The sequence below is a fragment of the Notamacropus eugenii genome, chromosome 6 (assembly GCF_028372415.1).
Source record: "Notamacropus eugenii isolate mMacEug1 chromosome 6, mMacEug1.pri_v2, whole genome shotgun sequence".
Classification (NCBI taxonomy): Eukaryota; Metazoa; Chordata; class Mammalia; order Diprotodontia; family Macropodidae; genus Notamacropus; species Notamacropus eugenii.
Genome location: NC_092877.1, coordinates 47,815,144 through 47,830,525, shown reverse-complemented (window position 1 = coordinate 47,830,525; position 15,382 = coordinate 47,815,144). Strand labels below are relative to the sequence as shown.

The 15,382-nt window shown below is 43.9% G+C and overlaps 1 protein-coding gene across 2 annotated transcripts in view; it reads right to left on the bottom strand.

Moving 5' to 3' along the window:
* Positions 1 to 4,936: 4,936 nt before the first annotated feature.
* The window catches only part of FGFRL1 (fibroblast growth factor receptor like 1), a 132,810-nt gene continuing 122,364 nt past the window's right edge, over positions 4,937 to 15,382 (bottom strand). For both annotated transcript variants that reach the window (XM_072619917.1, XM_072619918.1), the window contains exons 6-7: positions 8,661 to 9,014; positions 4,937 to 8,011 (exon numbers count right to left, since the gene is read on the bottom strand). In XM_072619917.1, the coding sequence (XP_072476018.1) occupies positions 7,581 to 8,011; positions 8,661 to 9,014 (785 nt within the window). In that variant the 3' untranslated portion in view covers positions 4,937 to 7,580. The remainder of the gene's footprint in view (positions 8,012 to 8,660; positions 9,015 to 15,382) is intronic.

Below are 15,382 nucleotides of genomic sequence, written 5' to 3'. Positions count from 1 at the left end.
ATAGACAATCAAATGAAAAAATGCTCTAAATCACTATTGATTAGAGAGATGTAATTTTAACAAAAAGGAAAATGACCTATAGATACAAAAATATTTTGGCAGCTCCTTTTGTGGTGGCAAAGAACTGGAAATTGAGAAAATGCCCATCAATTGAAGGATGGCTGAGAAAATTGTGGCATATGATTGTGATGGAATACTATTGTGATATAAGAAATGATAAGCAGGATTGATTTCAGAAAAACCTGGAAGACCTTACAGGAAATGATACAACATGAAGTGAGCAGAACCAGGAGAACACTACATGACGACAACAACATTGTACAGTGATCAACTGCGAGTGACAGCTGTTTCGGTCAATACAATGATCCAAGACAATTCTGAAGGATTTATGATGAAAAATGCCATCCACCTCCAAAGAAAGAACTGAAGGAGTCTGAATGCAGATTGAAGAATACTTTTTTCTTTATTTTTCTTGGGGTTTTGTTTGGTTTTTTGGTGGGGGCCTGTGTTTTCTTCTACAACATGACTAATACGGAAATGTTTTGCATGACTGCACACATATAACCTATATCAAATTGCCTTCTTAATGAGGGGAGGGAGGAAAGAGGGAAAGAATTTGGAATTCAAGATTTAAAAAAATGAATTTTGAAACAGTTTTTGCAAGTAATTGTAAAAAATAAAATATTTATTTTTAAAGGTACAATGACCAGCTTTTGGGCTCTGCTGGCACAGTCTTAGAAAAAACATTATCAAGCTTTTGGACTTTAAGGTTCCTTTGCATCTTAAAAACTGAGGAGTCTCTATTTTAAAAGGCAAATACAGTCAGTATTGTGACCCAAAAATATTTCAGATTTTGCAGATCCCCTGAAAAGGTCTTAGAGATCCACATGGGCTCTGGATCACCCTATGAGAACCACTACTCAGAGTACTGAGAGTCACACCAAGACCATGATGCAACATCACCGGAAGAAGGATAACAGCATCCATTCCCATTACCATATACGTCAGTTTACAGACTTAAATCAAAAGAATTCACTGCTGCTGACTGGCTCCATGATCCTTGCCAGGCAGATTGGTTGGCACTCCTAGTCTGATCTCCTTAGCACATTGTGCCTGGATTCCCAGTCTGCCTCTAAGTGAAACACTGGTGTTTGTCACCTTGGTGCTATCATGGCCAGTGAGGAATCTCTTTTGCTCAACTATGCACATTTGTTACAAGGGGAGGTTGGGAAGTATAGGGAGAGCATAGTAGTAGAGTTTTCCTCTCTTCCCAAAGAAAGAGGATATATTTTTAAATATTTTTAGTCCGCAGAAGAGAAGAGAAAGTCAGAATCATAAACAAGTAGGCAGCTTTGAAAGTTACATGTTGAATTTATTAACTGCTTAATAGATCCACAGTACAATCTCTTTTTTTGTTATTGTTATATTTTATATGTGGAACTACCCATTTTATACAGTATGTCTTAAGTTCAGAATAAAAATAATAAATTATTTTTAAATAAAATGACAAGACAGCAGAGACAGCTAACTTGGAGGTGGGAAGACCTGAGTTTAAGTCTTGCCCCTGATACATATTAATGTGTGACCTTGGGCAAGTCACTTAACTCTTCAGTTCCTCATTGACAGACACATAAATCAAAAACAAAAAGAAAGGTCCCTTATACGCTATGCCAGATAACTGTAAAACCCAATGCCCATAAATGTCAGTAAAGGAACTTTCCTCAGTAGGAGCTCCAACATGGATGAGATCACAGATCCAGACATTTTAAAAAAGTAGACTAGATGAACTCAAGTCTCTTCCATTTGTTAATAACTCTATGTTCTCTGATCCTTTTCATCTCTTAGTCCTTTGATCCAGTGCTCTTACAATTCTCATTAGAGCACTGAACCTTCCAGGTGTCCCCACAGCTACTTCATGTGGCTGATACTGTCCAACGGTTGAGTAGCCAGTGAAAACCATGCCCACTGCACAATCATAGCCAGCCGTTGGAAGACATCTGCGTCATTGGGCATCACCTAACAGCTGGATCAGCAGGGTGGACAGTTAGAGTCAGTCATGTTCAGTCACTACTTCCATAAAAGCACATAATGGAGACTAAAAAGACCCTGCTGATTTGTTGAACTGACCCCTTACAGGGACCAGGTTAGTCAGGGCTCCGCTAAAGCTGTGAAATTCAACTTTTTGATCTCAGAAACCCTTTACATGCTTAAAAACTGTGTGAGGGCCCCAAAGGGCTTGAATTGATATAGATTATATCCATTGAATTACTATATTGGAAATTAAAATTGGAGAAAATTTTAAGCATTTAGCAATTCATTTAAAAAGAACAATAAAATTGTAACAAATTAACATAAATTATCTATTTTTATGTAAAAAATCCTTTATTTTCCAAAGTGATTTAGTGAAAAGAATGGTGTTGTTTTACATTTTTGCAAATCTCTTTAAAATGTCTGGCTTAATAGAAGACAGATGGATCCTCATATCTGCTTCTGCATTCAATCTATCACAATGTTCTTTTGGTTAAGTATATGAAGAAAAACTGACCTCACACAGATATATAGTTTGAAAGAGGAGTATTTTTATAGGTAAATAGCATGTTAGTATTATTATGAAAGTAGTTTTGACCTCAGGAACCCCCAGGAAGTGATCTGAGCACCATACTTTGAAAACTTTTGGTGTGGTGGGTGAAAGATGAGATAAATGACTGAAGACTAAAAGGCTTGATCTTCCAAGCATATCAATTTATTAAGCAATGAATGGCAATGGCCCAGCAAACAGGGACCAGATCCTCTCAGCTTAGGCCTGGTCCCTGAATGCAAGGGGAGACAGACTTTATATATTAAAACAATAAATCAAATTAAGCCAATTAATTAAAGGAAACAATACTATATTAAGTAATCTGATTTCTAGTTGGAGGAAAGATTAGGGACTTTCCAAGTTGGGAGAGGGGGAAGTAAACAGGTGCAATTCCCTGAATTCAGAAAAAGAGTTTTCTCGTTCCCCCTGAGTGTCTGTAAACAATCAAAGGAACATAGAAACAATAACTGATTGATCTATATGGGGCCAGTTTTCAGATAAGACATATAGATTGCTTGAGATGTACAATTATGAGAAAACTCTTTGCATCAAACTTTGGGGCTGACTGGGTTTCTAGTCAGCATAACCTTGGTCCTTAGTTAAGGGAATTGTGAATAGGGTCAACAATTATGGAAAAGAATTTGGAGTTTTGCTTTAAAAATAGTAATATGTCCATTAGGACAGTTAGGTGGCACAGTGTATCCAATCAAATCCGGCTTCAGACACTTAACTGTGTGAACTTAAGGAAGTCACTTAACCCTGTTTGACTCAGCTTCTTCATCTGTAAAACGAGCTGAAGGAAATGGCAAACCATTCTAGTATCTTTGCAAGAACACCCCAAATAGAGGGGCGGAGCCAAGATGGTAGAGTAGATGGACGGACCTGCTCCAGCTCTCCTCCCATAGCCCTTAAAATACCTGTAAAAAATGACTCTAAACAAATTCTAGAGCAGTAGAAGTCACAAAACGACAGAGTGAAACAGATTTCCAGTCCAAGACATCCTGAAAGACCAACAGGAAAGGTCTGTTGCATCAGGCTCAGAGCAGACCACAGCACAGCCCATTGTGGGCTGTGTGGCACAGATGGGACTGGAGCAAGCTTCAGAGTGCTGAATCTCCGGTAGCTGCTGCAGTTTCCAGATTTTTCAACCCACAAACACCAAAGACAGCTTCAAAGGTCAGGAAGAAAGCTCTTTCACCTAGGTGATAGGGGAGAGTGGCTGGGTCCCAATCCCAGCCCCAGCCCCAGGGTGGAGACTGCCACTGCTGCATCAGCAGCCATTTCTGGAGCTCTCTGACTATAGACCCTGGGGGAATCCAGCACTTGATCTGGGTCTCATTCCTGAGTGGCAGTCCTGGGGTGAGGAGCAGCACTGGCATGGAGGAGCTGGTGGTGGCTGTGGAGAGGAAATCCTACTCGAAGTTCCAGGGCAGAATATTTTTGGTTGCTCACAGACAAGAGCACAGGCCAGGAGAGGCATAAACTCCTGTCCCTTGATTGTGCCACCCTGGAGGAACTGATAACTTACAGATCCCTAGAGATATCTCAGAGAACAGGTGCACAAAACCTCTGAAGTCTAGGGTAGTATACCCTCCATTTGACAAAGGACTCAAAAAACAAGTAGCTGACTGAGAAAATGCCCCAAAAAGGGGAAAAATAAGACTATAGAAGGTTACTTTCTTGCTGTAAAGATATTTTCTTCCATCCTTTTGAATGAGGAAGAGCAAAGCATACAATCAGAGGAAGACAGCAAGGTCAAGGTTTCTACATCCAAAGCCTCCAAAAAAAAAATATACAATGGTCTCAGGCCATGGAAAAGCTCAAAAAGAATTTTGAAAATCAAGTAAGAGAAGTAGAGGAAAAATTGGGAAGAAAAATGAGAGCGAAGCAAGAAAATCATGAAAAGCAAGTCAACAACTTGCTAAAGGAGATCCAAAAAATGCTGAAGAAAATAATACCTTTAAAAATAGACTAACCCAAATGGCAAAAGAGGTCCAAAAATCCAATGAGGAGAAAAGTGCTTTAAAGAGCAGAATTGGCCAAATGGTAAAGGGGGGTCAAATTTCACTGAAGAAAATAGTTCTTTAGAAATTAGAATGGAGCAGATGGAAGCTAATGACTTTATGAGAAACCAAGAAATTTTTCTCAGCTATGTAGATGGGTTAACTGATGCCCATAGAGGGAAAGAAATTTGCTCAAGGTCATGGGCACTAACCCAGGTCCTCTGACTAAATCAGTATTCTTACCACTATACCACAGAACTGCTTCAGCTGGGTCAGTCCCCTCCAACTCAGCACACAAAGAGCCCTCCCTGTCCACCCCAACTCTCTCATAATAAAAATACTCTCAAGACAAAAATAGCTTCACGCATTTATTGATAAATGTTCAATAAAGCTTTCATCGAACAGAAAGGGGCCAACTGTACACGATTGTCTCAACACAGATGGTGGGGTCACTCAGACACGGACACAGACACATGGACACACACATACACACACATACACACATACAAACTCATCATTTTAACTTCATGTTTAGGGTGCAACAGATTGACCAGCAGAGGCTAAGAGTAGCTGATGGTCAGACAAAGCTCTCCCTGTCCTGTGGGCTCCCCTCATGGCCTGGACTAAGGGCAAGAAAGACCTGCCTAAGCTGTCAGCAGCTTTGGGGAGGGCTTACTGGACACCCCCTCACCTGCTTAAGCCTCCTGATACATTCTCTTCTCTTGAAATATTTTGGATTAAAAAAAAATAGGCTCTTCTCTCCCCCATTTCATGTGATCTCAACCTTCCTCTCCCACCTTAACCTTCTACTCCCAAGATTGTCTCTTTGCAAAGGTTCAGATGCCTAAGATGGTTTTGGCAGTACCATCCTAATGCCTGGGGCAGGGCAGTAAGGGGTGAGAGGGGGTGGGAGGCTGAGATCAAGAGGACACAGAGGCATGATCAGAATGATCTGAGGTCACATCGACTTTTCCTCTTTCTTATCCAATGATATTGTGGGAAAAGCCTGGACTGTGAGAACTGGCTCTAAGCTCCTATGAAAAGCGGACTAAATGACCTCAGTTCCTCTCTGGACTTCAGCTGCCTTGCCTGCAAAATGGGAAGATTAATACCTACCTCACATGGGGTGTTCTGAGGAGCAAATAAGTTGATAGATGAGAAGGTGTTGGGGGAAAGTAGCAGCATGGCTCAGAAGGGGTGGGGGAGGAGGAAGAAGCCTTCTCTGTCTTTGGGGTCTGAACTCTGGCCTTGGTGGGAGACAGGATCTAGCACTGGGCCCCTGGTAGATGGTGGAGCCCCTGCCTTGGTTTCAGTAGCATCCCCCTGGAGGGCCTTACCAGGGTTGTCTGGGCCCTCAAACCCATGAGCTAGTGGCTAAGCCAGACCAGCCCCAATCCACCCCCCCCCCACTTCCCTCTGCCCTGGAAAAACTGGCAGCATACCAAGTCTCCTTCAGGACTAGGGGAAGGAGGAAGAGGGGGAGCAACCTTTTTGTTTCTGAAGAATAATAAAGTCATGTTTTTCAAATCCAGATTTGCCTGATTTTTGTTTGTTTGTTTGTTCAAGGTGGGGGTAGGGGAAGGGTAAGGCAGCAAAGCCTGTGGCCAGGTTTAGATCCCCTGGCCTGGCCTGGACCCTCCTTCCCTTGTCGTTCCCCAAGGACCCAGGCGTCAGAGGGAACGGACCTTTCCACCCGCTGGAACTCACTTCTAGATTACAGCAATCCTGGGCTCCCAGGAGGGGCAAACACACATACAGGCCTGCCTTTCTAGCCTGGCAGATGGACAGATAGAAAAACCTGCTTGTAGGAAAAGCACATACTTCGTTTGATCACGTTAAACAGAATAAATTAAACATACATGGCCCCTGCTTAGACACTCTCGAGGCTGAACAAGGTGTTTCCTTTGCATGAACACCCCGCTACAGCCTTCGGAGAAGACGTGGGCCAGCAGGCCCCCACATCTTTCTCAAGGGCTCAGCCTTGGCTCTGGATGGGTAAGCCAGGACTGCCCTTCTTGGGATGCCATCATCAGCTGGAGCAATCTGGAGGACAGATGGCCATTCCACAAGGGACACCCTCCGATCGGTGCTGCTGACCCTGGGGGGCCTTTACCCACTCTCGGGAAGACTCTCCTTTTCATTATTATTATTATTAATATTATTATTTTCTTAATTTCTTAAATATAAATAGCAAAGGGGATGGTGGGGGAAGAGGGGAAGGGGAGATCTGGAGAGCCCAGTGGATGATGGCACCATGTTGGGGGCTAGCAGAGTCCACAGCCCACTGGCCTTTCCCAGGACTCCTCCCCCACTCTCCCCACAGGCACCAGGTCAGAGTTGGCCTGTTGGAAGTCAAACAAGCCTTTCCTCTCCTCCCTGTCTGGCCCCAGCACAGGGCAGGCTATGTTGCTCCATGCAGGGGACCAAACCCTTTCCTTCTATCTCCACAGCTTTGGGCATGGAACAAGATGGGGATGAAGGGATGGGGAGCATCTTTTGTTTCTTTAAAGCCAAGAACCCTCTGACAAAGCACCCACCATTTCCGGGGCCAGAGAGAGGGGGTTTGAGATGGAGTGGAGGTGAATAAAGCATCAATCAAGGATAATTGCCTTGGAGCAAGAGTGGGGGCAGGGGGGAGGATGATTCCTTCATTATCCCATCACTATAGATTCACTGCAATGTCACAAAAAAAAATAGAACTCTTTATATAGATTCTCTCTTTCTGAGGCTCTGTGTATGTCTGTTTCTGTATCTCTTTGTATCTCTTTAGATCTCAGTCTTGGAAGTTGCCTCTGCATCTGTCTCTGTCCACATTCATCTCCCGCAGCTCCCTCGGCATCCTTCCACATCTCTGTGGGTCCGTCTCCCTATACCTCTTGCCCCATGAGGGGTCTGTATGGGTCCCGGCAGGGAGGCCCCCCCAGCAAAGGGGCCTTGCTTACCCACCTGCCGCCATGTAGAGCCGGATATCGAATACCCACTGCCTTGGCCGCCACCACCTAACACTGGTAATGTATGTGCTGGTGAACTTTGCCCTCCACGTGGGAGTGGGAGTGGGTATGCGTGTGGGTATGGATGTCTGTATAGAGCTTGGGGTACAGCTTGGTGGTGGGTCCTGGGCCTTGGCCCAGCAGATGCTGCTGTGCTGGAGGGGGCAGCTGGGGCTGACCCCCCAGCCCATAATCCTCGTAGTGTCCTGAAGTCAGGCAGTCCTTGTCAGGCATCGCAGCCAAGCCAGTTCGATCCCGAGGGGGTGGCCGGTGGCCTGGTGCCGCTGGAGGTGGGGAACATGGTTTCTTCTTGGTCTGACACAGCCATAGCAACACTGTGCCCAAGATGAAGACAGCACCAGCGGGGATGCCAATCACCACTGGCCAAGGTAGACTGCTGGTTGATGAGGGAGCTGCTGGACCGCTGGGAGGCTTGGGGTCTGTAAAAGGGAGACACCAAGACCGAGACAGAGAGACAGCCAGGGAGAGCGACACAGGAAGATGGAAGATGGGAAAGGGCCATACAAGAATACAGAGGGAGAAAAAACAGGTACGGAGAGGAAGAGAGAAATAGGATGAATATATTGAAGAACAGCGAAGGACAGAGAAGGAGGGGAGGAGCACAAAAGAAGGGAGAGAGAATAAAGGGGGAAATTTTAAAAAGGATAAGGATAGGGAAGGTAAGACAGAAAAGAGGCACAGGGAGAAGGAGGGATACATGGAGACAAAATGAGAAAGACAGGGACAGAGAGAAACAAAGGATTAAAAAAAGTCACCATAATCCAGCACACTTGACTTCATATCATACTGTCTCAGTCAGATGCTCCCATCACACAATGGCTTACCTCTTGGGACTCCTTTTATTCACAGCCCCACCCACCCCCAAATACCAAAGACAGAGCTGTGGGGTTATCAGAGGCACATTGTAGATAGGGGGTTTGGGAAAGGACACTGGAGACATAGATCCTGGAAAGTACGGGACAACGAGGCTTCGGGGTCACGGCCAGGGGATAGGACCCCAGACATGTCAAGCACCCAATTCTGGGAGCCAGCCCAGTGTCGGGGGAGCCCGATGCTCTGGAACCTCACCTGGCAGCACAGTGAGGAAGGCGCTTCGGAAACTGTAGCCCATAGTGTTGGCTCCCAGACAGATGTACATGCCCGCGTCCTCCTGCCGGGCACGGGTGATCATGAGTTTGTTGAGGTAGGAGCCATCGGGCCGGGACCACACGTCCCCAGTGGGGAGCACCACAAACTTCTGACCACCAACGTCAATGGTGGAGTTGTACTTGCTCTCTGTGCCATATTCGACCCGTTTTAGCCACTGAATCACAGGCTTCACGTCACTGCGCACCTTGCACTGAAAGGATGTTGTCCCACCAAAGTCGACAGTAGTGTTCACTGGGTGGGTCCCTGTCAGGATGGGCTTGGAGCGGGTCCGCTCTGAAATGGGAAGGCAAACCCTTCGTCAACATTCCTGCTTCCCCACCACCACCACCCCATCTGGCTCCCAGATGAATCAAAGGACCTCAACAAACATAGAAAGACCCATCTGTACAAAAAATATTTCTAGCAGCATTTTTTGCGGTGGCAAAGACCTGGAAACCAAGGAGGGTGGGCATCATTTCGGGAATAGCTGAAACTATGGTATATGAATAGATGGAAAACTATTGTGTTGTCAAAAATGATGAAGGGGATGGTTTCAGAAAAACCTAGGAAGATTTGTATGAACTGAGGCAGAGTGAAGAGAACAGAATCAGGACGACAATTTCTAGAACAGAAACAATGTTGCAAAAATTAACATTTTGAAAAACTAAAGAACTTTCGTCAACATAATGACCAACCATGATTCCAGAAGACCCATGATGAGGCAAACTACCCATCTCCTGACTGAGAGGTAATAAAACTCAGGGTACAGATATTTTTGGACATGAATATAGTAATGTTTTGCTTGACTATGCATAGTTATTACAAGAGGTCTTTTTTAATGGGAGTTGGGAGAGGGAGAGAAAATAAATTTTTGTTTACTAATTAAATTAACTTTTAATAACTAAAAATGGAAAAGCAAGCTTTATGAAAGAGATATGTGGTTTCATGTACAATCTTCTTTTGCTTTGTATACTTAAAAATGTTCATTTTAAATATTAATATTTTAAATATTTTAAAAATTAATTACCAAAGTAATAATATTACACAGGAGCATATGATTTGGGGGTGGGGTTGAGGATTGGAAGGTCAAGACCTTGATTTCTCTAATATAGGGAAATCCTGATAAGACACCTCCCTCAATCAAATGCAAAAACAGGCTCCTACAGCGTGATTTAAAGTCTTAGACTGAGGCATTAAGAGGTTAAGACATTCACCTAGGGTCTCATAGTCAAAGTTATGTATCAAGGACAGAACTTGAACCCAGATCTTTCTGATTATAAATCTGGCTCTAAATCCACTCCACCACACTGCCTGCCTGTCTCTGATCATCTGTCTGTCAATCCCTCTGTCTCTCTCTCTCTTTGTAACTCTCTGTCTCTGTCTCTATCTCTCTGTCTCTCTCCATCTTTCTCTGTCTCTCTCTCTCTTTGTAACTTTCTGTCTCTCTCTCTTGCTCTCTATCTCTGTCTCTCTGTCTTTGTAACTCTCTCTCTCTTTCTCTCTCTGTCTCTCTTTCTCTGTCTGTCTGTCTGTCTGTCTCTCTCTCTCTGTATTAAAATACTTCACAAAAGTCCTGCTCTGGTGCCTCCTGCTAGCATGGGGGTGATCTTTACTTGCCCTGACCCTTGCTCTTGACCCTGATCCTTATTCTGCTCTGTCAGTAGAACACAAGCCCTGGCAGTTTCTATTGGGCTGGAAAGACTTCCAGGTAGGTCATGGTCTCTGACTGTCCTTTCCACCTGGAAGTTCTCCCTCCTCCTCTCTGACTACTGACCTCTTTAAGTCCCAACTAAAATCCCACCCCTCTTACTTCTAATGCCTTCCCTCTTTTCATTATTTCCTATTTATCCTGTATATAGCTTGCTTTGTATCTGTTTCCATGTTGTCTTCCCCATTAGATGAGGGGACCAGCTTTTTGACAGGGACTGTCTTTTGTATCCCCTGCACTAAGCACAGCACTTACTGAATTGAAAACTGAATCGTGGAGGAGATATGAGCTGGGAGGCACCTCTGAGGTCATCTGTCCTACTCCCTCAGAAAGGAAGTGACCAGCCCAGGGTCACAAAGGCAATTAAGTGGCAAAGTTGACATTCAAATTCAGGTCATAAGACTCTAAGTTCAATGCTGTTTTCAGTCCTGGCCAGAGACTGTGTCTGCTGACTGACAGCCTAGCTAAATACAGAGAGGCTCATGGCCAGGAAGCTGATCACTACATGGCGAATTCTTTGGCCATGGCAACCCATAAAACAAAGCAAAACAGAAAATCATCTTCATCATGGTGGGAAATGGTGAGGTGGGGGGGAGAGACTCTCCTTCTGCACTTGCAGGGATGGTGGAAAGGTAGCGGAAGGGGGTCAGACAAATTATGGCACAGAGGTGTAAGAAAAATACTGCTTCAACAAATGGAAGATTTCAGAGAAACCTGGAAAGCCTTTGATGAACTAATGCAAAGTGAAGGGAGCAGAACCAGGAGAATCAGTCATACCATAATATTAACACTGTGAAGAAAAATAACTTTGAAAAAACTAAAAACTTTGATCCATGATCCAGGCTATCCCTGGTTCCAGAGGGCCACCCACTCTTGACAGAGAGGTAGGTGACATGCTTCAGATGCAGAATAAGAGACACCATTTTGGACACGGCCAACATGGGAATTTTTGATTAGAGAAGTGGGCAGCAAGATTGTATCTGCAAAACTTAAGAGGGTACGCGATCCCAGGCTTTTTGCCTTGAAAAAAAATCAAATGCTTTCAATATCAGCGCTCCTCTGGTGATGCTACTAAGAATCTAAGTCCCTTGAAGGCAGGAGGAAGAGTTGTTTCGTTTTTGCTTTCATATCCAGAGCACCAGCACCGTCTGGCCCATTATCATTACTTCATAAATCCCTGTGGATTGACCATTCATTCAAACAGGTACAACCAGGAAGGTTGGTGCAAGAGAAACAGACAAAAATAAAACATTGCTGTCTTCAAGGAGCTTACATTTTCTTGGGAAGACAATCTCTTAATTGAGGTCAAATTGAATCCTACTGCAGCCCTTCCGCCAGGCTAAACAACTTCTATTCTGCCTCGACTTCTCACCAAACAAGAGGGTTAGAACTGAGTCTTCTCTAAATTGTAGGTTTCTCACTATAGAGAAAAGGGAAGTACTGTACATAACAGGTACTAAAAAAAGGACCAGAATATAAGAATATCTCAAAGGACCATGAAAATTTTGGTATCAATTGACATGCTTTTAGTGCTGAGAAAAGCTTGCTGATAGTTTCCTGAAGAAATCAAAGCCATCAATAGTCGTATGAAAAATTTTCTAAATCACTATTGATTAGAAAAAGAAAAAGAAAACAACTCTGAGGTACCACCTCACACCTCTCAGATTGGGTAATAAGATAGAAAAGGAAAATGACAAATGTTGGAGAGGATGTGGAAAAATTAGGACACTAATGTACTGTTGGTAGAGTTGTGAACTAATCCATCCATTTTGCAGAGTACTGGAACTATGCCCAAAGGGCTATAAAATTATCCAAAGCCTTTGACCCAGAAATACCACTACTAGGTCTGTATTCCAAAGAGATCAAAGAAAGGGAAAAAGGATCTACACAGACAAAAATATTTATAGCAGCTCTTTTTGTGGTGGGAAAGAATTGGAAATTGAGGGGATGCTCATCAATTTCAAGTGGGAAATGACTGAACAAATTGTGGTATATGATTGTGATAGAATACTATTGTGCTACAAGAAATGAGGAGCGGGGGCGGAGCCAAGATGGCGTAGTAGAAAGACGCACATACACATAGCTCCGAACCCACAACCCATAGAACAACTACAAAGAAGTAACTCACGGCGAATTCTGCACCCAGAGGCCACAGAACATTGGAGCGAGGGAGATTTCTGTTCCGGAGAGACCTGCAAACCTCTCGTAAAAGGTCCTTCGTGCTGCGGACTGGGTGCCGGGACTGGGAGCTGAGTACAGCCCTGCCGTGGCCGCGGCACCGAGAGGAACAGATCCGAGCGGGCTTCAGGGACGGGATCTCCAGCGGCCACACAAGTACCTCCACCCACAGGTGACGGGGGTCTGTGAGAGAGTCCCTTTGGCGGGTCGAGGGGGGAGTGGGGTGCCCCCATGGCTTGGGCCCCCTCGGGAGACAGAAGCTGAGGGGCAGCGGCAGACCAGGGCTCTCCAAGCAGGCAGGAGCCTGGATCCATTGTTGAAGGTCTGTGCATAAACTCCCTGAGGGAACTGAGCCTGAGAGGCAGCCCTGCCCTCACCTGAGCATCTGAATTAAATCTCACACTGAATAGCAGCCCTGCCCCCGCCCAAAGCCCTGAGGCTGGAAGCAGCATTTGAATCTCAGACCCCAAACACTGGCTGGGAGGATCAGGAGGTGAGGTGGGTGTGAGGAAAATATTCAGAGGTCAAGTCACTGGCTGGGAAAATGCCCAGAAAAGGGAAAAGAAATAAGACTATAGAAGGTTACTTTCTTGGTGAACAGGCATTTCCTCCCTTCCTTTCTGATGAGGAAGAACAATGCTTACCATCAGGCAGAGACACAGAAATCAAGGCTTCTGTGTCCCAGCCCACTCAATGGGCACAGGCCATGGAAGAGCTCAAAAAGAATTTTGAAAATCAAGTTAGAGAGGTGGAGGAAAAGCTGGGAAGAGAAATGAGAGACATGAAGTCAAAGCATGAACAGCAAATCAGCTCCCTGCTAAAGGAGACCCAAAAAAATGTTGAAGAAAATAACACCTTGAAAACTAGCCTAACTCAATTGGCAAAAGAGGTTCAAAAAGCCAATGAGGAGAAGAATGCTTTCAAAAGCAGAATTAGCCAAATGGAAAAGGAGATTCAAAAGCTCACTGAAGAAAATAGTTCTTTCAAAATTAGAATGGAACAGATGGAGGCTAATGACTTTATGAGAAACCAAGAAATCACAAAACAAAACCAAAAGAATGAAAAAATGGAAGATAATGTGAAATATCTCATTGGAAAAACAACTGACCTGGAAAATAGAGCCAGGAGAGACAATTTAAAAATTATGGGCCTACCTGAAAGCCATGATCAGAAAAAGAGCCTAGACATCATCTTTCATGAAATTATCAAGGAAAACTGCCCTGAGATTCTAGAACCAGAGGGCAAAATAAATATTCAAGGAATCCACAGAACACCGCATGAAAGAGATCCAAAAAGAGAAACTCCTAGGAACATTGTGGCCAAATTCCAGAACTCCCAGGTGAAAGAGAAAATATTGCAAGCAGCTAGAAAGAAACAATTCAAGTATTGTGGAAATACAATCAGGATAACACAAGATCTAGCAGCTTCTACATTAAGGGATCGAAGGGCATGGAATAGGATATTCCAGAAGTCAAAGGAACTAGGACTAAAACCAAGAATCACCTACCCAGCAAAACTGAGTATAATACTTCAGGGGAAAAATTGGTCTTTCAATGAAATAGAGGATTTTCAAGCATTCTTGATGAAAAGACCAGAGCTGAAAAGAAAATTTGACTTCCAAACACAAGAATGAAGAGAACCATGAAAAGGTGAACAGCAAAGAGAAGTCATAAGGGACTTACTAAAGTTGAACTGTTTACATTCCTACATGGAAAGACAATATTTGTAACTCTTGAAACATTTCAGTATCTGGGTACTGGGTGGGATTACACACACACACACACATGCACACACGCACACACACATAGAGACAGAGTGCACAGAGTGAATTGAAGAGGATGGGATCATATCTTAAAAAAAAATGAAATCAAGCAGTGAGAGAGAAAGATATTGGGAGGAGAAAGGGAGAATTGAATGGGGCAAATTATCTCTCATAAAAGAGGCAAGCAAAAGACTCATTAGTGGAGGGATAAAGAGGGGAGGTGAGAGAAAAACATGAAGTCTACTCTCATCACATTCCACTAAAGGAAAGAATAAAATGCCTACTCATTTTGGTATGAAAACCTATCTTACAATACAGGAAAGTGGAGGATAAGGGGATAAGCAGAGTGGGGGGGGATGATAGAAGGGAGGGCATGGGGAGGAGAGTGCAATTTGAGGTCAGCACTCATGGGGAGGGATAGGATCAAAAGAGAATAGAAGTAATGGGGGACAGGATAGGATGGAGGGAAATATAGTTAGTCCTATACAACACAACTATTATGGAAGTCATTTGCAAAACTACACAGATTTGGCCTATATTGAATTGCTTGCCTTCCAAAGGGAAGGGGTGGTGAGGGAGGGAGCTAAAGAAGTTGGAACTCAAAGTGTTAGGATCAACTGTAATGTTCTTACCACTAGGAAATAAGAAATACAGGTAAAGGGGTATAGAAAGCTATCTGGCCCTACAGGACAAAAGAGAAGACAGAGACAAGGGCAGAGAGGGATGATAGAAGAGACAGCAGATTGGTCATAGGGGCAATTAGAATGCTTGGCGTTTGGGGGGGGAGGGGAGAAAAGGGGAAAAATTTGTAACCCAAAATTTTGTGAAAATGAATGTTAAAAGCTAAATAAAAAAAAAAAGAAGAAGAAATGATGAGCAGGATGTTTTCAGAAAAACCTGGAAAGACTTACATGAACTGATGCAGAGCAAAGTGAACAGAAGCAGAACACTGTACACAGTAACAGTAATACCGTACAATAAAGAACTGGGAATGACTTAGCTTTCTGAACAATA